Source organism: Solea solea, chromosome 4 (assembly GCF_958295425.1).
Source record: "Solea solea chromosome 4, fSolSol10.1, whole genome shotgun sequence".
In the NCBI taxonomy this organism is placed as follows: domain Eukaryota; kingdom Metazoa; phylum Chordata; class Actinopteri; order Pleuronectiformes; family Soleidae; genus Solea; species Solea solea.
In genome coordinates, this window is record NC_081137.1 from 25240760 (window position 1) to 25264700 (window position 23941).

A 23941-nucleotide genomic window follows, 5' to 3' on the forward strand; every position below is an offset into this window, starting at 1 on the left:
AACACTGGACACACACACACACAACACTGAACACACAACACTGGACACACACAGACAACACTGAACACACAACACTGGACACACACACACACAACACTGAACACACAACACTGGACACACACAGACAACACTGAACACACACACACACACTGAACACACAACACTGGACACACACACACACACAACACTGAACACACAACACTGGACACACAACACACGTTTACTGTGAAATGACATGAATGTATCTCTGTAGTTAGTAATAATAATCTAATAATAAGAACATTCCCTTCACCAGAAGACACTTCCACACACTGCTGAGGTGGAAAATGATTTATTGAGATTTATTTAGTCTCAGTGCAGACTCGGACCCACGTGGCTCGTGCAGTCCAAGGTTGGAGGAAGTTTTGGCAGTGGGCCTTGCAGGAGGGCGACTCCACCTGCATACAAACACATTGATATTAAAAGCAGATATTGAGCTATGAGCTCTCTTCTGTGATGGCCTTGTCCAGCTGGTTACCTGGAGGCAGCGTGCCACTGTTTCAGAGTCAGGTGTTTCCATTCATCCATCTTCTATCGCTTTATCCTCCACACAAGGGTTGCGGGGCTGCTGGTGCCAATCCCAGTTCACATCGGGTGAAGGGCAGAGTCACACCCTGGACAGGTCACCTGTCCATCACAGGGACACGGAGACAAACAACCGTCCACTCTCACACACACCTACAGTCAGCTTAAACCTAATCCTGGAGAAAACACACACACACAGGGAGAACCTATGAGCTCCATGCAGGAAGACTCTTGTTCAACCCGCTCACAAACCTGGTCACAAACCTGATCACAAACCCTGGTCAAAAACTGGGTCACAACACTGGTCACAACCCTGGTCACAAACCTGGTCACAAACCCTGGTCACAAACCTGCTCACAAACCTGATCACAACTCCGGTCACAACCCCGCTCATCACCCTGGTCACAAACCCTGGTCACAAACCTGGTCACAACCCCGGTCACATCCCCCGGGCACAAACTTGGTCACAACCCCGGTCACAAACCTGGTCAAAAACTGGGTCACAACCCCGCTCACAAACCCGCTCACAAACCCGCTCACAACCCTGGTCACAACCCTGGTCACAACCCTGGTCACAAACCTGGTCACAAACCCTGGTCAAAAAACGGGTCATAACCCTTGTCACAAACCCGCTCACAACCCCTGGTCACAAACCCTGGTCACAAACCTGGTCAAAAACGGGGTCACAACCCTGGTCACAACCCCGGTCACATCCCCCGGGCACAAACTTGGTCACAACCCCGGTCACAAACCTGGTCAAAAACTGGGTCACAACCCCGCTCACAAACCCGCTCACAACCCTGGTCACAACCCTGGTCACAACCCTGGTCACAAACCTGGTCACAAACCCTGGTCAAAAAACGGGTCATAACCCTTGTCACAAACCCGCTCACAACCCCTGGTCACAAACCCTGGTCACAAACCTGGTCAAAAACGGGGTCACAACCCTGGTCACAAACCCGGTCACAACCCTGGTCACAACCCTTGTCACAAACCCTGTCACAACCCTGGTCACAAACCCGGTCACAACCCTGGTCACAACCCTGGTCACAAACCCGGTCACAACCCTGGTCACAAACCCGGTCACAACCCTGGTCACAACCCGGTCACAAACCCGGTCACAACCCTGGTCACAAACCCAGTCACAACCCCGGTCACAACCCTGGTCACAAACCCGGTCACAACCCTTGTCACAAACCCGGTCACAACCCCGGTCACAAACCCGCTCACAAACCCGCTCACAAACCCGCTCATAACCCTGGTCACAAACCTGATCACAAACCTGGTCACAAACCTGATCACAAACCTGATCACAAACCCTGGTCAAAAACCGGGTCATAACCCCGGTCACAACCCCCAGGCACAAACGCCGGTCACAAACCCGCTCACAAACCCGGTTACAAACCTGGTCACAAACCCGGTCACAACCCTGGTCACAAACCCGCTCACAAACCTGGTCACAAACCCGGTCACAACCCTGGTCACAAACCCGGTCACAAACCTGGTCAAAAACTGGGTCACAACCCTGGTCACAACCCTGGTCACAAACCTGCTCACAACCCCTGGTCACAATCCCTGTTCACAAACCCTGGTCACAAACCTGGTCAAAAACTGGGTCACAACCCTGGTCACAAACCCGCTCACAACCCTGGTCACAAACCCGCTCACAACCCTGGTCACAAACGCCGGTCACAAACCCTGTCACAAACCCGGTCACAAACCCGCTCACAAACCCGCTCACAAACCTGGTCACAAACCCGGTCACAACCCTGGTCACAAACCCGCTCACAAACCCGCTCACAAACCCGCTCATAACCCTGGTCACAAACCTGATCACAAACCTGGTCACAAACCTGATCACAAACCTGATCACAAACCCTGGTCAAAAACCGGGTCATAACCCTTGTCACAAACCCGCTCACAACCCCTGGTCACAAACCCTGGTCACAAACCTGGTCAAAAACTGGGTCACAACCCTGGTCACAAACCTGGTCACAAACCCTGGTCACAAACCTGGTCAAAAACTGGGTTACAACCCTGGTCACAAACCCGCTCACAACCCCTGGTCACAAACCCTGGTCACAAACCTGGTCAAAAACCGGGTCATAACCCTGGTCACAAACCCGGTCACAACCCTGGTCACAACCCTTGTCACAAAGCCTGTCACAACCCTGGTCACAAACCCGGTCACAACCCTGGTCACAAATCCGCTCACAAACAGGGTCACAAACCTGCTCACAAACCCGGTTACAACCTTGGTCACAAACCCGCTCACAAACCCGGTCACAAACCTGGTCACAAACCCGCTCACAAACCCGGTCACAACCCCGGTCACAACCCCCAGGCACAAACGCCGGTCACAAACCCGCTCACAAACCCGGTTACAAACCTGGTCACAAACCCGGTCACAACCCTGGTCACAAACCCGCTCACAAACCTGGTCACAAACCCGGTCACAACCCTGGTCACAAACCCGGTTACAAACCTGGTCACAAACCCGGTTACAACCCCGGTCACAAAACTTGTCAAAAACTGGGTCACAACCCTGGTCACAAACCCCGGTCACAAACCCCGTCATAAACCCGGTCACAACCCTGTCATAAACCCGGTCACAACCCTGGTGACAACCCTGGTCACAAACCCGGTCACAACCCCGGTCACAACCCCGGTCACAACCCCGCTCATCACCCTGGTCACAAACCTGGTCACAACCCCGGTCACAAACCTGGTCAAAAACTGGGTCACAACCCTGGTCACAAACCCTGGACACAAACCCCGGTCACAACCCCGGTCACAACCCTGGTCACAAACCCGGTTACAAACCTGGTCACAAACCCGGTTACAACCCCGGTCACAAAACTTGTCAAAAACTGGGTCACAACCCTGGTCACAAACCCTGGTCACAAACCCCGTCATAAACCCGGTCACAACCCTGTCATAAACCCGGTCACAACCCTGATGACAACCCTGGTCACAAACCCGGTCACAACCCCGGTCACAACCCCGGTCACAACCCCGGTCACAACCCCGCTCATCACCCTGGTCACAAACCTGGTCACAAACCCGGTTACAACCCCGGTCACAAAAATTGTCAAAAACTGGGTCACAACCCTGGTCACAAACCCTGGTCACAAACCCCGTCATAAACCCGGTCACAACCCTGTCATAAACCCGGTCACAACCCTGGTGACAACCCTGGTCACAAACCCGGTCACAACCCCGCTCATCACCCCGCTCATCACCCTGGTCACAAACCTGGTCACAACCCCCAGTCACAAACCTGGTCAAAAACTGGGTCACAACCCTGGTCACAACCCTGGTCACAAACCCTGGACACAAACCCGGTCACAAACCCGGTCACAACCCCGGTCACAACCCCTGGGCACAAACGCCGGCAACAAACCCGCTCACAAACCCACTCACAAACTTGCTCACAAACCTGGTCACAAACCCGCTCATAACCCCGGTCACAAACCTGATCACAAACCCGGTCACAACCCCTGGTCACAAACCCTGGTCACAACCCTGGTCACAAACCCTGGTCACAACCCCGGTCACAACCCCGCTCATCACCCTGGTCACAAACCTGGTCACAAACCTGATCACAAACCCTGGTCAAAAACCGGGTCATAACCCTTGTCACAAACCTGCTCACAACCCCTGGTCACAACCCTGGTCAAAAACCCTGGTCACAACCCTGGTCACAAACCTGATCACAAACCCTGGTCAAAAACCGGGTCACAACCCTGGTCACAAACCCGCTCACAACCCTGGTCACAAACCCTGGACACAACCCCGCTCACAACCCCGGTCACAAACCCTGGACACAAACCCGGTCACAACCCCGGTCACAACCCCGGTCACAACCCCCGGGCACAAACCCTGGTCACAAACCCTGGTCACAACCCCGGTCACAACCCCGCTCATAACCCATGTCACAAACCTGCTCACAACCCCTGGTCACAACCCTGGTCACAAACCTGATCACAAACCCTGGTCAAAAACCGGGTCACAACCCTGGTCACAAACCCTGGTCACAAACCCGCTCACAACCCTGGTCACAAACCCCGGTCACAAACCCTGGACACAACCCCGCCCACAACCCCGGTCACAAACCCTGGACACAACCCCGGTCACAACCCCCGGGCACAAACGCCAGTCACAAACCCGCTCACAAACCTGGTCACAAACCCACTCACAAACCTGTTCACAAACCCGCTCACAAACCTGTTCACAAACCTGGTCACAAACCCGGTTACAACCCTGGTCACAAACCCCGGTCACAAACCCCGGTCACAACCCCGGTCACAAACCCGGTTACAACCCTGGTCACAAACCCCGGTCACAAACCCCGGTCACAACCCTGGTCACAAACCCGCTCACAACCCTGGTCACAAACCCTGGACACAACCCCGGTCACAACCCCGGTCACAACCCCAGTCACAAACCCGCTCACAAACCCGGTCACAAACAGGGTCCCAAACCGGGTCTAATGTATTTTCCTTGTCAATAATTGAGGGATTTGTGACGCGTTGACTCGTCCTGAACGTACGTCTATGTCGTTATTTCACTTTCACACAGCTGAAGTATCAGTTCCACCACAGATCCCTCACTGACTCTGTATTCATCTTCTTAATTGCACAATCCTCGTATGTTTTTAACAATGAAAGTAATTAACGAGTCATCAGAAAGTAGATGATGTTTTACTCCGTGTGTGACACAGGTGTAAAAAAGGTCACTTGTTAATGATGAACTCGCCCTCAGACGTCCCTGAAGCTGCTGCTCATCAATAATAGATTCAAACAGCAGATACTGATGGTGAAGGAAATAAAATGTACTGTATAAGGAGTAAGAGTTTTAGCTTTGTATGTGACATTTATTTATTTACATTAATGTAACTATGGCTTTATATGAAGTATCACATTTCATTCTGTTCTGTGCTTTGATGAAACCACAGTTTCTGTATGTTTGTCTATTTGAAGGCAGACTATGAATGAAACATTTATATTAAACACTGAAGCTGAACAACTTCCTGTTTTTTGAGAAAACTGAGGTCAGTGATTCACTGAAGTGTTTGATTTCAGGATTATTCATTTTCACAAAGTAGCTGCGACTGACGAAGAAATGCTGTGTGTGTGTGTTTGTACATGTGATAGATTTGTGTGTTTTTGTTGTAAATGAGCAAAGTCAACTTCATCATATTAATATACAAACAGCTTGTCGTGTGAGTGAATGGGTGAACGTGTGAATGGTAAAAGTGTGTTTTGAGTGGTCATCAAAACTAGAAAAGCACAAAGTAAATGCAGATCATTTACCATCAGTCACTGCTCACTCTCTCCATGTTAGTCACGTTTTACCAGAAGCATTCCTCCCTCCATCAGTTCCTGCTATCTCCCGTTCAAAGAAGGTGGCAACTGAGCGGAGAGGGGGCCAGCCAGCCTGTGCAGGGGCATTTGGATGGGGGAAGGGCTCGTCTGCTGGCAACGAGGGTGAGTAGATCAGTGCGGCTCAGTGTCTGTGAGGCAGTGATAAGATTCCAGGATTTTCCCACTGTGACAGGCCTGCTCACCAAGCCATACAACCCTCTACATGGGACCCCCCCCCCCCGCACTTCTTGGGCTGTTCCACCTCAGTAGACAGGAGACACACTCACCTGCAACCACACCCACAGTTTTGTTCTTCATGTGACGCTTGTTGCCTCACTCCTAAATGTATAAATGTGTAAATGTTTAAATGTATAACAGCCGTGTTAGCGTCTCCTGCTTCCACACTGTGTGACTGTGGCACTGGCTCTTTTTTTTTCTTTCTGGCTCACTTCTCTTTCTTTATCTCTGCCTCCTAAGCCCCCCCCCCCCCCCCCCGGATGGCAGGTCAGGCAGTGAGCTGTGCGGCTCAGAGGAGGTAAGGACGCTGCGGTGCACATTAATAATGAAAGGCCTCAGCCGAACCCCCCCCAGACACACACACATACATACACACACACATATTGCCATGGCGATGGCACTAGCCCAGCACTGTCACGGAGGGGGGGCTGGTTATATAGCTACACTCGCCAAGCTGATCATGAGCTCATACACGAGCTCACCACACTTCCACTGCTGTGGATATTCACTCATTAATAAAGAGTGAAAACACACAAATGTTCATTCATTCACTGAATAGAACTCAAGTTAAACTAAAGGTTGAAATGTTTTATCCAAACATAACAAAGTATTTAAACATGGACAAACTCCCGTCATGAAGCATTGTGAACACCATGAAATTCACTGATGTCACCTGTAACTAGGCAGGTTTTGATGATGGTGACTTTGTCACTTTATTTTCTATTTTCCACTAAATTGGACGAAAACCTGAAACTAGAGCGTGATACCATAAAAAGTTCAAACTCATTTTCATTAGACTTTCATTTAAACAGAGTTCTTTTTTCTTGCCCCCTTGTGGCTGTTCAATAAATTCTTAGTTCTGGGTTAGCCTCAGGCAGCAGCGTGTGTCTCATATACACACACTTTTTATCCAGGCTACTTTATGACATGCTGACGTTAGGAATCCATGGCTGTGAATGATTCTCTGCTGTAAACGTCGTGGACTCCGTCGTCGGGGACTCCGTCGTCGGGGACTCCGTCGTCGGGGACTCCGTCGTCGTGGACTCGTGTGAAAACCAAATCATAATCCGAGGAAAATGACATTTAGGAGGATTTTCCGGACTTTTCATGCATTTTGAAGAAACACTGCAATCAAAGGTGTTCTTATTCAAACATTGTTTTAAATCATTTTGGTTACATTTTAGCATAGCAAGGCTCCATCAGTCATTCCACCAAATGATATAAAGTTATTACATCACAGCAAGGACAGGACGGTGATCCATACCTTTAACCACTTCTCCTTTTTATCATTTTTTGAAAAAAAAAAAAAATTGTGGAAAACATACTGAAGATTTCTTTAGTCGAACCAGCGTTTGAAAACAAACATGCAAATAGATGAACAGACAAACATCAGAGCTGTCAATTTTGACACAAATACATGCATTCCTTTTTATTCACAAAACCAGTCCAATTTTCTAAACAAATACAAAGATTGGTTATTTGTAAAAGCTGTAGCTACCCAGCAACATAAGAAAATCATGAAATTGTAACAAATAAACCAACAAAATAATAATAATAATAATAACAATAATAAAAAATGTAATCTTGTCTCAGTGCGTTCAGCAGGGTTGACGCAGACCAAGTGCTGTGTCTTAGTGCTTTTGCCCTGAGCAGCATTGGCACATGCTCAGTAGGGCCACAGAAACATAAGGCTGCCACTTTCACTCAAAGTAAAGTTTGGAACTATTGAGGAGGAGATTACAGTAGTGACCTCTGTCCACTCACACCACGCGTTCTTTGCTCTGGTCTGAAGACGAAGTCAATCATAAAATAGACGAGGGTTTAAAGAAACAAGACGGTGAAGAATTACATTAATGTTTGCCATTAGCCACTAGTTTTAAAATATAGCTGTAAATTTACATTCTCTACACAAGTACTGTATCTTTCCACACATGAACAACATTAACACCAAACACAGAAATTAGTTGATTGTCCACACTCAGTCCATCATTTCTGTTTCTGGTCATGAGCAGTTCCATGTTTAAGCAACAGAGAAAAAAACTGCTGGAAAAAGGACAAAAGTACCAAAACGGGAACATAGAAAAGGGAATGAAAGTTGCCATAGATGCTTCATTTTTGGTTCAAGGAATAATTAGGTGCATCCATTACCCAATTCTTTTTTTTAAATGTTTGTTTTTTTTCTACAATTTTATTTGTTGCTTGTTTATTAGCCAGTGTCTGTTCCCGAGATAATCCAGGAGTTGGCATTGCACTTGATGGCAGAGCTTTGGGTAGGGAGTGGAGGAGGAGGAGGAGGAGGAGGAGGAGGAGGAGGAGGAGGAGGAGGAGGAGTCCTACTGGAACCACCGGAATGCCGCTCCTGTAGGAAGCATCACCTTCTTGGAGAAACAGAAGACAAGGAGAGGGGAGGGGAGGGGAGGAGAGGTGGAAGTCTGTTAATGAACAGCAGCACATTTTTGCTAAATACATTCTTTATTCATGTTGTTATTCTTCTTTCTCTGTTCAGTCTTTGAGAACAGAATATTATTTGTTGTCTTTGTCCTTCACCTGACAAAAAAGGCTCTGTCAAGCAATACTATCAGACTCACACCCTGGATGAGGATGGGAAGTGTTGATCCAGTCGCTGCTGAACCAGTTCTGTGTTTTCAGTCAAACTCCAACCTAACGCCTCGTCTAGCTTCATGTTGCTGTGTCAGTGTCAGTCAGTGACTTGTCGTGTGTCCCCGCTCTCAACAGCTGACAGACGTCAACTCAACTTTCATTATTTACGTCAATCAACCACTTGAGCAAATCAGCAAATCAAGCTCTGGATGAGCATCAATGTATGTGGTAAAATCAACACACACACAGACACACACACACACACACACACACACACACACACACACACACACACACACACACACACACGCACACAGACACACACACACACGCACACAGACACACACACACAGACACACACACACAGACGCACACACACACACACACACACGCACACAGACACACAGACACGCACACAGACACACACACACACATGCACACACAGACACACACACACACACACAGACACACGCACACAGACACGCACACAGACACACACACACACACACACACGCACACACAGACACACACACACACACACACACACACACACACAGACACACACACACACGCACTACAGGAACAGGCTTCGGTCCTGGCTTCACACAAAGCCTGATATGCCACATTTATTATTTAACCACCACACACGTTGTGCTCCCACACCACCATCATCATTGATGATGTCGTTTTCTGCCCCCCCCCACACACACACACACACACACACACACACACACACACACACACACACCCCCCTCTCCCACTGTGGTTATCTGTGTGTGTGATTGCACTGAGCAGGAGCGGCACACATGCGTGCAGCTGCAGGGCTCAGCAGCGAGCGGCCTGCCAGTCAGGAGATAGAACGCCACCCGGGTCCCCGGAGCCGCAGCACGGCTGGCGTCCTCTACGACTCAATTGTGCAGCATGGATTGTTCCGTCAGCAGCTCAGCCTGGAGGCAGGAGGAGCTCAGCAAACATTTATGCACCCACACACACTCTCACACCAAACCAATATGTATTCAAGCACAGTCACACACCTCCACACACAGTGGCACGTTAACCCACACTCACAAAACACCCCCAAAAAATCACACCAAACACTGACTGCTAAAACTCTGATTCTCACACACAATGATTCAGATGAAGTTTTCCCAGCAGAAGGTTTAAAAACTGAAATACCTGTAGGTGTGTGAGTACATTCAGCGACAGTATATTAATACAGAGGACAGACTGTCTTTAATCTCTGATGATGTTATTGTGTCTTCCACCATGGTACAGCAAAGCCCTCGGTCACTCAGTACTCTGTACTCTGTACTCTGTACTCTGTACTCTGTACTCAGTACTCAGTACTCAGTACTCTGTACTCTGTACTCTGTACTCTGTACTCTGTACTGTAGCGTGACGACAGTGAACAACAATGGAGGACGTCCAGCAACTGTTGTTTGTGGCTTTGTCTCGACCAAACTGTGGTCCTCACCCTCACTCTTTACTACTGTTCCTAGTGCAAACACACCATATTAGACTTGACTGAGGGATCATTTGTGTATGCAGCAGCAGCACAGGGGTGGGCGGGGCAAGACGCTTTTATCCTGTCAAACAGATGAAGAAGCAGGTGTTTTGAGCAGTGGAATCCACGTCCGAAACTTTACGAGGATGATTAAGTCAAACCCCGGTCTGTCGGCACGCGCCTCGCTTTACTAGCACGGTGTTAAATATATGTGTGTGTGTGTGTGTGTGTGTGTGTGTGTGTGCGTGCAGGCAAAGTGAAATGTAAACACTGCTACAGAGAAATACAGAGCGTCATGTGGAGCTGAGGATTCACGGTGATTCACATGTTTCTTTACGGAGGTAACGCTTGAACTCGTGTCTGAATTCACTCACACACTGAACTGAACTGAATAATCAGTGTAAATCCACTTCCAAGTCCAGTTTGATGTATCGAAAGTGCTCTATTGTAAAAATGTGACGTGGTCGTGGTTTGAATGTTAAAACAGAGCTTTTCTTATTTAAAAGTCAGTTAAAATTCTATTTTAAATGTTTTTGTGTCATTTCCAAATGTCACAGCTGCAGTAACTTTTCAACGAAGGCAACTGGAAGGTAAACGGCTCATTAGTCATTAGTTGACAGGAGTTTGTTCATAAACTGCACATAATGACTTTTCTAGCCCACTTCCACCCTTGAATCAGCAGTGCTGTTGTTCATGAGTGGACATGGAGCTGAGTGATAGTGGGGTTCCTGCTCCCCAGGTTTCATTTACTTCCATTTTAAAAGTCAACTCCTGCTGACAAAAATAAAACGCTTCATACGAGGTCATTACTCACTGTACTTCATTTGTTAAAGGAATCAGTGAATATGCAGCGCTGTCTATTGTATTTCTCTTAAATTGCTGTTTTTTTTTTTATCTCAAATGAATTAGAAGCAAAAACCTGAAGGTCGTCTCTGTCATGACCTTTTCTACGGAGCTGAAGAGTCAAGACGACAGCAACACCTGCAGCTGCCACACATGTCAAATCTGGACCACGACGAGAATCAACACATTTTCCTCATTATTGAACATGTGCAATCATTGCAAAAATGGCAGCAGCTCAGGAACAGAAGCTGATTACACAGGTTCAAACAGCTGACCAATCAGCACCATCGTGTGTCACTGAGTTCAATCACCATCATCGATTATGTTCTTTCAAAACATCCGTTTTATCTGAGAGTGAAAACTAAACAAATTATAATTCACTGTAACAAATGTAACAAAAGGCTTTCACGTTTAATTATACTGAAGTCTTGCTCCATTGATCATTAAGAAAATGTACTAAACAATGTTCACATTCTCAAATAATCTTGTAATTATTGTCTTCATGATTAAATAAATAGTCTCTTGATGCTCTTCTATCGTCTTAAAAAATGAAACACGATCTAAAGAGTCAGATTACTTTCCCGGCACTCAACTTATCAATGAATCAACTCATTATGTTCACCCTAATTGACACAATGCTAAGAATGTTAATTGAATGGACGATAAATCCATAACAATAACTCATCCATCACTAAACTGACACTTGACTTCAATAATAAAATACTTTCATTTCACATCATCAATGTTTTCTGTGATTTTCTCACAGTGTCTCACAGTGCTCCACCTCGTCCCCCTGTCTGTCCACACAGTGTCTCAGTGTCCTGACGTCTGCTGGACAGGAAACTGTCCCACATCCACGTGCAACACTGAAGACAGAGTATGTGGATACAAATATTATCTTTACTTATTTTTTATTAAAAACGCTGCAACAATTTAACTTGAACTTGTAGAAGATTTCATGAAATGACTTTGTTTTATCGCTGGATGAAGTTTTATGGTTTTTATGTTTTATTAATATCTTAGGAATATTATGATATCGTTTGTATTTACTGTGTTTTACTGTATTTGCACTTTTTCGAGTATTCAAAGGTTCTAGTTGTTTTTGTCCTTCTATTTATTACATTGTATTTTGTCAGAAGTTGGTGACAAACATCTTTTCGCTTCAATGTGTGTATTTGTATGAATAGCATGTGAAGTGACAGTAAAGAATATTGCATTTTGAATAACAACAACAATAATAACTTCAGATATTGCCTTGTATATAACACAGTGACATAGACAAAGACGACAACAACCTAATCCTGATGTAGTTGAACAGCATCACTGACACAGACACAGAGCACACGTAGAATTCCCAGAATAAATCCAGACATCTTCAGCCGCTGAGCTGTGAGGTGGCAAAGGCCTCAGCATGCTAACTCCCCCTCACTTGCCAATTTTACGCTCCTCTTTGAGCTGCCGTGAGCTTTCAATGGAAACCGTCAACACCCTTAAAATAAGCACAGTGCTGCTGGACCGCGCTTGTGTCGCGGCGTGTGTGTGTGTGTGTGTGTGCGTGTGTGTGTGTGTGTGTGTGTGTGCGTGTGCGTGCGTGTGTGTGCGTGTGTGTGCGTGCGCGCTCACACACACGCGCTTCTACAAACACACGGTCATAACCTCTCAATGCACCGCCGACATCTCTTTACTCGCACGTTTTCAACATGCAGAGACAAACTAAGACGTCCCGGCCCTTTCACAGGCAGCAGATGGACTTATGAGTGAAGGCCAATGTGACACTCGGGAGCTGTTGGAGCTGTTGGAGCTGTTGGAGCTGCAGCTGATGCTCGCTGCACAAATCCATGAGGATATGACACAGGTGCTGCTTCAGTCACCCTCATTGTGCTGTAAAGGCAGTGATGAGACTATGAAACTATGACATGTGGTGATGGACTCCTGACTCTCAGCTCATCCTCCTCATGACATTTCAGCTGTAGTGATGACATCACGCTCAATGACGGCTCTGATCTAATCACCTGCTGACTGAGGTTAATACTGAGGCCGTCTGGGATGATTCCTGACTGAATGAGAACGCTGGTCTCATTTATCATCCAGGGGTTTTTTTTTTATTCAAGTGTTGATGATCATATGTACAGACAGACACACAGACTACATCCATATGACAGAAAAAACATTGTTTCTCATCAGTAGTGATTTCCAAAAGTAAAATGTCAGGAGTTTAAATAAATGTGTGCGAGGTTCAAGGACTAAAGTCAATAATCACACTGCTGTTGGAGACAAATGAAGCTTCTCATCAATCTGACGCAATCTACTGCCTGTGTGGGTCATCAAGTGACAACAGTATTAACATGTTGTTACGGTACTGTCATTATAAATTATAATAATAAATATTATATATTAGAATTCTTAACATACGTCAACCTGACATCTTTTGCTTCGAAATGACTCAAACATGTCGTTGTTTATCAAACAGTGACTGCTCTTGTTTAGCTTGAAGCATCAACATGTGCCTACACACATGTCACTACTTAATAAAAGACAAATTATTGACAGGAAACAAATATGATCTTCATCTAAACACATTTAAATTCTTCACTATTCCTTTAAACAGCATTTCCCTGTGATGGCCTGAGTCAGTGCGTGGGAATTGAACCCCAAAACGTTCAGTCTACAAACCAGAGGCCAAAGTGTCACTCTGTGATCTACGAAGCTCAGATATTCTCACTGTTATCATATATCACTTCATCAGGAGTTGATGATGATTGGTGGATGAGTGGTCGCTCTGTCCGGCCACACAGTCTAATGGAAGTGTGAGGACGTGTCACAGTGTGTCACAGTGTGTCACAGTGTGCCACAGTGACGCTCTGACGGCCTTATTATATGCACAAACACACTCAAACATTCAATACTGTACACATGTGCACACACTTCTTTACAATTATCATACGGACAAAAAGGCACAAGCAGGAAGTAAATGTGAGCAGACAGACGGGGCCTCTCTGACGTAACTGCATCAGTTCTATCTGTAAAAATCTCGACTTGTGATGGTGATGATGTCGTTATGGTGGACAGATTAAACGTGTAAGAGCAGTTCACACTGAACAAGCTCCTTCATTTCTGCTTTCTTTGCTCCACATAACAAAGAAACCACTACAAAATGAGTCCTTTTGGTTTGTAGACAAAACAAAACGCCTGAGAGCATCATGATTACAGGTCAGGAAAACACAGATCCATATTCTTTACATTAGAACTACTGGGATAGTCAAGAAAATAATCAACCAATTAATCCATAATGCAAATAATCCAGCATTAGCTGCAGCCCTAGTTCAAACAATTGTCAGTCCAATAATCTTCTTACTGATGAATTCTGCAAGTCCTGGCTAATCACTCCTAATTGTCACGTGATCAGTTGCTAAGTTAAAAATATTCAAAGATACGGCACGCAGAGAAGTGCTGGTGCCTTCCAGAGCCTTAACCCCAACCCTCTGCGACGACACAAGATAATCCAGCCAATCAGTGACCAGGACTGAGCGACATCGACTCAGAAATCTGAACAGATACGACATCAGAGACAATCAACGCTCAGTGGTCGACCTGTGGACAGGAAACCAAGCTGGATTAAACTCCAGATCACATGACCGACCCTGTGACTCTGAAAGTCATGTGAACGTTCCTCTGTGTAGACCCAGCACATACCAGCACACATCAGCACAGACCTCGACCCCTGTCATCCACGCTCCGGGATCACAATCAAGTTCCAGTTCTTTGTTATGCATCAGCTTCACATTTAATGTAAACTCAACGTGTATAATGTATATAGTATATAGTATATACTGTAGGTTTCTCTTGAAGGTAATGATGAATGCACCTGATCAAACATCATAATCACCACCCTCTTACCTCCAGAGCAGCAGAGGGCTTCTTCTTCAGTTCCTCACATTTACGAAACTTGCAGATCTGGTGGCCCGTTTTGCGATTCCGGCAGCTGCTGCATTGCTCGCAGTTAATCCGCCGCCGGCAAGGTGGGCACATGCCGCAACGTTTTCTCTTCTTTTTACCGGAGTTGATAGCGGAGGCCAGCTCGCTCTGCGCTGGGTACTCGGCCAGGCTGGCCATGTGTAGCGCGCTATCTGCCAGAAACACTCCAGCCGGCGTCATGATGAAAAGCCCTGGGTTGAAGGGGAAGCCACCTCCTACTCCATATGGGAAGTCAACAGGACCACCTACGGCGTCCGTGACAGACGTACCCTCCAAGTCGCTTGCCCCTGAGCCTGCGTCTCCGCCGCCAACTCCCACTCCCATGCCCCCAGGCAGAAGCATGTGCTCCATACCAGCCCGCTTTAACAGAGCTGCTGCCTGGGCAAAGTGCAGCAGGCCATTCTGTCCCTCCAGAACCTGTTCTAGGGTTCGGTCCAACTTGGCTGCAGTCAGTGCAGAGACAGTGGGCTGGGGCTGCGGGGGTGGCTGAGGCTTGGCCGAGTGGCTCTTACTTTCAGTTTTGCCCGTGTGGCCATTAGTGGTGGCAGAGGAGACTGCTGTGTACTGCGAGAGGGTGCGGGAGTTCTTAAGGCTCTTACTGAGAGGCTCACTGATGATGCCACTGCGGTTCCTACGCTCAGTAACAGGAGAGTCCTGTTTGCAGCTACGCCTCTCGAGGTCCTCAGTCCGGCCCCCCTCCGACAGCCTGGCAGACATGGTCCAGAGTGCACGAGCCCGGGTTGGGGGTGAGGGTGGAAAGGGGGCAGGGGTGAGCGAGGAGGGGGAGCAGAGACCTTTCCTCGGTCCGTTATGTGTCCTGGCAGGTGTGGTTCCTCGCCTCGATGGACCGGTCAACAACAGACAGGCTCCACAGCCTTCTGCCCGCTCTACAGCTCAGCCCTCATCCACGCTCTTCCATGGGTCGTCTGGAAACTTTACACAAGGAGACAAGAGAGGTGTTTAAGCTTCACCAAAGCATTTGACACTTTTGTTGGCTTCACACGTTCATCAGCAACATTCATATTATCATAGTTTTTGCTCTCAATGACATTTAGCTACATAATCCATTGGATTGGCTCGCTCACTGCCAACTTTGACTATTTCCTGTTTGGTTTTTACAGCTTTTCTGTCACAAACATTTGTCTTTTTCAGCTTGAGCTGAGTGAAGGCACGACGGCGTGATTTCAGGAGTTCCAACCTAAAAACAAGTCAAGAGTTCCCATGCAGCTGATTTTACCCATGTTGTTCATCTGTGCGAGGAAAAAGAACATTTTGTATTTCCATTCCTGGATGACTTTGTACATTTTAAATAAATACTGGCATGAAAATGTCACTCAGGCTTTCGCTAACACAACAAAATCAACCCATATAAGTATAGAATAAGAGTTGGTTATGCTCATAGCCTCCATAGAAATACATTTTTCTCAATCGATTATTAAAGGAATCATCCCAGCGTTTTAAGTTTACAAGCACAGACCAAGTTGTGCTCATATTATTGACTGAAATGTAACCACATCAAAACAAAAGCTCTAATCTGCTCTGCTTCACAATTTAAAACATCAAGTCCATCTAAAAGCAGACGGGAGCAAAACTTCTCTCTGTTTGGTTATCAAGTAAAACAGAGCTCTAGGTTGAACTATTAAAATCTTACAGAAAAGTGCATTTAAATATTCATACATAGAAGCATTTCATGAATATTATTCAAATGACGCTCAGGTTTCCTTTAGACATCAGTGGTGTGATAAGCGTTTACCTGTAAATGCTGATTTAGAAAGTAAGCTCATTTGATATGAATGATTTATTAAAAAATATAATGTCACATCATTATAAACATACGAGACAGCAAATGTCTTATTCTACTCTCTCTGGTAAAGATCTTTTCAAAAAGTCCAGAGAATGATTGAGGAAGGTGAAGTTGTTTTATAATAATATAATATGTGGTCTGGTGAAGAGTTCAGTGCGTTTGTGTTGGGTTAGCGTTAGCTGTGATTCTCCTGACCTGTCCGTGTTCACAAACACGCTCGCCACCTCCCACAGAAAAGCTGAGGAAATGGCCGGGCCAGTCCTTATAAGGGAAACAAAGGGAAAGGGAGGGGAAGAGAAGGGGGGGGGGGGGGGGTGTCTGTGCAGTGTGTGGAAATTGGAAGGCCAGAATTAGTGGGAGGTAAAGCTTCAAAGGCAAGAGCACAGCCCCCACATTCTCACCAGCTCAGGGGGATGTGGCGCCAGTGAACCAGAGCCAGCAACGCAGCCCGTCAGCCCCACAGTTACTGCACCGACCACGGTCGTCTCCTCACTAACTGCATCTCTGCTCAGCTGTGAGTGAGTGAGTGAGTGAGTGAGTGAGTGAATGCATAATCATCATCATCATCATCATCATCACAGTGATACAAGGGGATGTGTGTGAGTTTATTGAATATTGGACTCTTAAATATCTGGTGGTGAGTTATAAATACTTTTCACTGACACTTAAAGACAGCTGTACAATTATAATAACAACACTATTTCCTGAGAGAATATCTATCTCTGAATAACAGAGAATATTCCATGTGATAAATGAAGTGACACATTATCAATAGAAAGAAAGAATAAATTAGTTCTCATGTTGGCAATGAAATGACACAGTTAGCAACGAGCACTCCAAAAACTATTTGTGAAAACTTGACAGAAAGTGTAGCACAATCTTCTGATGACTTTGTATCAATCCCAGCAACACACACACACACACACACACACACACCACTGCTACAAACATCACTTTCATTCTTCATTCTTGAGCAAATTAAAGACTTAACACAATATTTGACTGAAACTGATGTCAAATGATATGAAGCGTTAACGATCACCAATGTGTGTGTGTGTGTGTGCACGCACATCTGCTGTCCGACCTGACCCTGACACACACTCTTCCTCCACAGCAGCATCATTGCTCTTCAAATCTCTTCATCTCATCATTTACAGAAGAGGCTGATGTCTTTATGTGAACCACACGTCCTGTGTCTGTCTGTCTGTCTGTCTGTCTGTCTGTCTGTCTGACAGTCAATGCTTCAGTGCTGTTTTATCATTTAAACAAGATGTTGTCACATTAATGCTGTGCTTCACACTGAAGACCTAATAAACACACTGCATTCAGCAGTCACATCATAATAACATCATAATAACGTCATAATAACAACATAATAACAACATAATAACCCTAACCCAATATCTGGCACCACAGGCTGACTCCATATAAAAATAGGTGCAAGTATCAGACGGCAAAGATCTAATTTCTTGTCAGTGAATGTGCACACGACTGAAACCATGTTAACAAGGTAAACATGACAGTAAACCTCTTCTTTTAGAAAACTCTGCTTTTGTTTTAGTGGAGAATCATTTCAAAAATCACAGAGATAATAACCTTTAATAAAAGATCAAAAATAACACTGAGCGTGTGCTGATGTCACTGTGCTGATGTCACTGTGCTGTTGTCACTGTGCTGATGTCACTGTGCTGATGTCACTGTGCTGTTGTTACTGTGCTGATGTCACTGTGCTGATGTCACTGTGCTGTTGTCACTGTGCTGATGTCACTGTGCTGATGTCACTGTGCTGTTGTTACTGTGCTGATGTCACTGTGCTGATGTCACTGTGCTGTTGTTACTGTGCTGATGTCACTGAGCGTGTGCCGATGTCACTATGCTGATGTCACTGAGCTGTTGTTACTGTGCTGATGTCACTATGCTGATGTCACTGTGCTGTTGTTACTGTGCTGATGTCACTGTGCTGTTGTTACTGTGCTGATGTCACTGTGCTGATGTCACTGTGCTGTTGTCACTGAGCGTGTGCTGATGTCACTATGCTGATGTCACTGTGCTGTTGTCACTGAGCGTGTGCTGATGTCACTATGCTGATGTCACTGTGCTGTTGTCACTGAGCGTGTGCTGATGTCACTATGCTGATGTCACTGAGCTGTTGTTACTGTGCTGATGTCACTATGCTGATGTCACTGTGCTGTTGTTACTGTGCTGATGTCACTGTGCTGATGTCACTGTGCTGTTGTCACTGAGCGTGTGCTGCTGTCTTCAGTCCCATGATAAATATGCTGTGCAGATATTTGACGTCTTCATAATTGTGTACTGACTGAATGAAAATGGCTCAGGCTGAGCTGTAGAGTGTGATACATACCTGATTTATATAAAACAGGTCAAACCAGCATTTAAGGGACTACATTACATTAACCCTAACCCTTACTAAGGAATAAAGAAAGAAATGATCAGTGCCACCCTTTGTGTTACTTTGCTAAATATGAAGCTACAGCCAGAATTATTAGCCTAGCTTAGCTTTTTGGCTTAGCTGTTTATCTTAGCTTGACAACACGTACACACACAGCATATAAACGTATACCCCCGTATAACCACTTAAAAATAGTTTTCTTTAAAAACACTAAATATAATAAAATTTCTTCTTTTGGAGGTTCTTACACAGCTGGTCTGGCAACCCACTGACCCACTGACGCACTGTGACGTAGTGTGATGTACCAAGATGTACCGTGACGTATCGTGACGTAGCATGATGTACCGTGACGTGCCATGACATACCGTGACATACCGTGACGTAGCATGATGTACTGTATCGAGACGTACCGTGACGTGCCATGACATACCGTGACATACTGTGACGTAGCATGATGTACTGTATCGTGACGTGCCATGACATACCGTGACATACCGTGACGTAGCATGATGTACTGTATCGAGACGTACCGTGACGTGCCATGACATACCGTGACATACTGTGACGTAGCATGATGTACTGTATCGTGACGTGCCATGACATACCGTGACATACCGTGACGTAGCATGATGTACTGTATCGCGACGTACCATGACGTGCCATGACATACCGTGACATACTGTGACGTAGCATGATGTACTGTATCGTGACGTGCCATGACATACCGTGACATACCGTGACGTAGCATGATGTACTGTATCGCGACGTACCATGACGTGCCATGACACACTGTGACGTAGTGTGATGTATCGTGACGTAGCATGACGCACTGTGATGTACCGAGAAGTACCGTGATGTACTGCGACGCATCGTGACGTAGCATGATGTACCGTGATGTGCCATGACATACCGTGACGTGCCATGACGTAGTGTGATGTGTCGTGAACAGTGTTGGACATCTTAATTTAAAAAAGTAATTAGTTATAGTTACAAATTACTTCTCCCAAAAAGTAATTACCACATTGTAAAAGTAATTAGTTACTCAGCAAAGTAACTGACATTATTTTTTATGTTCTATAACGCTATTACATTCTTTAACATCCTATATGTCAAAGATGTTTATAATACCTGAATAAAGAATAAAAACCCTATGTACAGTATTTTAGAGCATTTGGTATTTATTTGAACTTTGAATTGAAGTGACACACAAATGTAAACTTGGTTAAAGAGAAACAAAGGAAACATGTGGCCTTTCACTAGTGCAAATCTCTGTATCTGTATACCCTTGCACAATAAACAGGGCACTGTCCAACTCTTAAATATTCAGTAAAGTAACTAAATTAAATATTGAAAATAAACAATATTCACACACTTTGCATTCAAGTACAAATACCCACAAATGCTTCATTAAGTTAGAGTTGCTCGAGGTTGACGTGGACAAACTCCTTTTCCCCGGACATAGTGTGCACGTTGTAATGTTTAATGCTACTGACTTTTATTTTGATACACCAGAAATAGGAAGTACGTCATGACATGCTAGGATGTAAACAAACAATAAAGTGTGGCTAGCAGAAGCTCCCAAGGAAACTGCGTGTATCTGAATTTATTGACGACATAACAAGTCACAACACACGTTACATATACATTCTTTCATTTTACCTCGGTAAGGGAGAAGTAGTGTCGATATTTCTTCTTAAAAAACGCTACGCTTCCCCGGCTCGTCGCCATTGTCTCTGTCTTAGAGCGTGCAGTGAGGCAGCGTGAGCAGGGCACCCGTCCACCCAGCCTATCATCATCGCATTTGCAACGGTGTCGTCATCAATCATCTCCACCCCTGCTCTCTCCCGGCAGCTGATGTGTGGCTGTCAGATACTGTAGCCCGACACCGCTGCGCTTCATTCAACCGAATTGTAACACAAGTAACGCGCAACTTTACATTCTCGGTAACGGCGTTGCAACGATAGGAAAAGTAATTAATTAGATTACTCCGTTACTGAAAAAATAAAACCGTTAGTAACGCTTTATACTTAAACGCCGTTACTCCCAACACTGATCGTGACGTTCCATGACGCACTGTGACGTAGTGTGATGTATCGTAACGTGCCGTGAATTTCCCTGACATACCGTGTCATAGCATGACGCACCGTCACGTAGTGTGATGTATCGTGACGTTCTACGACGTACCGTGACGTTCCATGACATACCGTGTCATAGCATGACGCACCTTCACGTAGTGTGATGTATCGTGACGTTCTACGACATACCGTGACGTTCCATGACATACCGTGACATAGCATGACGCACCTTCACGTAGTGTGATGTATCGTGACGTTCTACGACGTACCGTGACGTTCCATGACATACCGTGACATAGCATGACGCACCTTCACGTAGTGTGATGTATCGTGACATACCGTGATGTTCCATGACGCGCTGTGATGTTGTGTGATGTAGCGTGACGTACGGTGACGTTCCATGACGCACCGTGACGTAGTGTGATGCTGCCCCCGGACTTTGACCCAGAAATAAAAGAAGAAGAAAAAAAACACGGCAAAATCCAGAGCAGAGCTTCTTTTACAGCACAGAGACACAGAGACACAGTTTATCTTCTGTCAGAGAAACTAATCAAATAGAAGGTGATGGTGACAAACTCTAAATAAGAACCATGTTTTAGTGTGTGATGTCACACGTGGACACTGTGGTACTTTACACTGAGACAAAGACAAAAGTCCAGCTGAACAGCATAGACATGGAGCTTTAACTGTAGCTCAACTTAACTGGGCATGACACACACACACACACACACACACACACACACAGTCCAGTGAAACAGATCAGTGATAAACTCTCATGCAGTGAACTTCTGAACTTCCGGTAAACAACAATAAACCCTGAATTATTTACATTTTTAATTAAACGCCAAATTGAAATCACACATCAAGTCTGACAGTTAATCTCTTTTAAACCAATTAGGCGTCAAAGTTAATACAGGAGCATTATGGTCTGTCAGCCTGTGTTTATGACCGATGTGCGCATCAGTCACGAGCCACAACTCTCGAGTAAGTTTCCCCTCAATGACGTCACTGCATGCGCAGGTGCCAGGTAATCACTGTCAGCTTTTTTCTTCTTTTTTTTTTTAAAGGAGGAGGAATAAATCTCCCGCGCTTTGCTTCAGGCAGGATTTGTGCAGCTGTCTGTGTTCACAAAGAAAATGAAAGGGTGAGTTCCGGCCACGCGCGACGCAAACGCAGCGTCCACACAAACACCGCTGTTCCTCTTGGCGACGGACGGACGCGCGCGCCCGCTACTGCGTGAAAAAACGTGGTGACAATGGAGTCAAGGCTGCGTGTGTGTGCGTGTGTGTGCGCGCACAAAAAGTTGCTGTGCGCACTAAATGATTCGCAAACACCTGGAGTTGCGCGCGTGCTGCTGTTGACGGACTGCAGAGGCGAACAGTCAGCGCGAGCGCGGTGAAAACTACCCGGGAAGTTTCTAATGATGCCCGCTGGGAAAATAAGACGATTTTCACATCTGGAATGTAAATAGATCAAATAAATGATCTCTTCACGCACGAGGGGGGAAACTGTGACATCCATCCCGTGACAGAGGATTAAATAAAAGTTTGACACAGAGAGACAGAGACAGAGAGAGAGAGAGAGACAGAGACAGAGAGAGAGAGAGAGCGTGATCCTCACACTAATGCGCGTCGATCATTTTCTTTCATTTATTGGCAGCATCGAGTTCAGAGCGCGTCATTAACAGCTGATCCACAACAAACCAGTGCCGGGCTTTGGTCCACAATAAAGACACGTGAATTAGTCCTTTAAATAAATAAATAATAAAATGATGGATGTCTCCTTCATTTCTGAGGCACAATTACGCATGAAATCACTGCCTTCACAGGTGAGGCAGTGCTGCTGCTGCTGTTGTTGTTGTTGTTGTTGATGTTGTTGTTGTTGTTGTTGATGATGATGTTGTTGTTGTTGTTTCCCTGATGAAATGAGGTGTCTTTTGTGTGGACTGTGTGATGTGAGCGCCGGTGGGTTTGTGCGCGAGCAGCTTAACATGAGTGGATCATTCCTATATCACAAGACGATGACATCCCAACTTTGAGCAGACTTCAACTAAAGTATGATTCCTCCCCCCTCCTCCCCCCAGTCCCTTCCCCTCCTCCCTGCTCACCCATGTATCTGCATATTTGCAAACACGGGCCCGTTTTTTTTATATATTTGCACCTACCACAGCAGATCCGAGTGGAGGGGAGGGGAGGGCTCCCACAGTCCGAGCGCTCCGTGTCTCTCAGCCTGCGCCGCACAGAATGGTGACACCAAAAAAAAAGAAAAAGAGAGAAAAGGCAGGAAGAAAAAAGCTCATGGACCGGGAACACAATCCTCCACAGTGTGTGTGTGTGTGTGTGTGTGTCTTAATGACGAACGACAAAAGGAAAATAAAAATCTTCGCCGTCAATTGTTGGAAAAAAGCGTTGACTTTCTCAGACGCTGAAACGCGTGGGTTCCCCCAGCTTCCTCGCTCCTCGCAATCCCACCTCTCTACATCCCCGCTCGCGCACACGAACATGCAAACACATTTCATAGATTTTTGGAGCTTCGCGGAAAAACCGAAGTGGACTTTTTCTC

General features: G+C 45.9%; 2 protein-coding genes and 1 long non-coding RNA gene across 4 annotated transcripts in view; 1 reads left to right on the forward strand and 2 right to left on the reverse strand.

The window, feature by feature from the left end:
• Positions 1–379: 379 nt before the first annotated feature.
• Positions 380–5967, reverse strand: LOC131457935 (uncharacterized). Its single transcript, XR_009240037.1, has 3 exons — positions 5880–5967; positions 518–740; positions 380–437 (listed from the first exon to the last, which is right to left on the reverse strand). It is a non-coding gene; the product is annotated as an uncharacterized LOC131457935 (long non-coding RNA).
• Positions 5968–7565: 1598 nt separating this feature from the next.
• cxxc5a (CXXC finger protein 5a) lies at positions 7566–23891 on the reverse strand. Of its 2 annotated transcripts, none has more exons than XM_058628349.1 (3): positions 23544–23891; positions 15013–16023; positions 7566–8542 (listed from the first exon to the last, which is right to left on the reverse strand). In XM_058628349.1, the coding sequence occupies exons 2-3, from the start codon at positions 15805–15807 to the stop codon at positions 8501–8503; spliced, it is 837 nt and encodes a 278-aa protein (XP_058484332.1). In that variant the 5' UTR covers positions 15808–16023; positions 23544–23891; the 3' UTR covers positions 7566–8500. The 2 variants fall into 2 exon arrangements, with proteins under 2 accessions (XP_058484332.1, XP_058484331.1); XM_058628348.1 differs by having other exon boundaries at positions 7566–8545.
• LOC131458707 (protein phosphatase 3 catalytic subunit alpha-like) overlaps positions 15806–23941 on the forward strand; it is a 34462-nt gene continuing 26326 nt past the window's right edge. The window contains exon 1 of the mRNA XM_058627914.1: positions 15806–16046. Coding sequence (XP_058483897.1) covers positions 15806–16046 — 241 coding nt within the window. The remainder of the gene's footprint in view (positions 16047–23941) is intronic.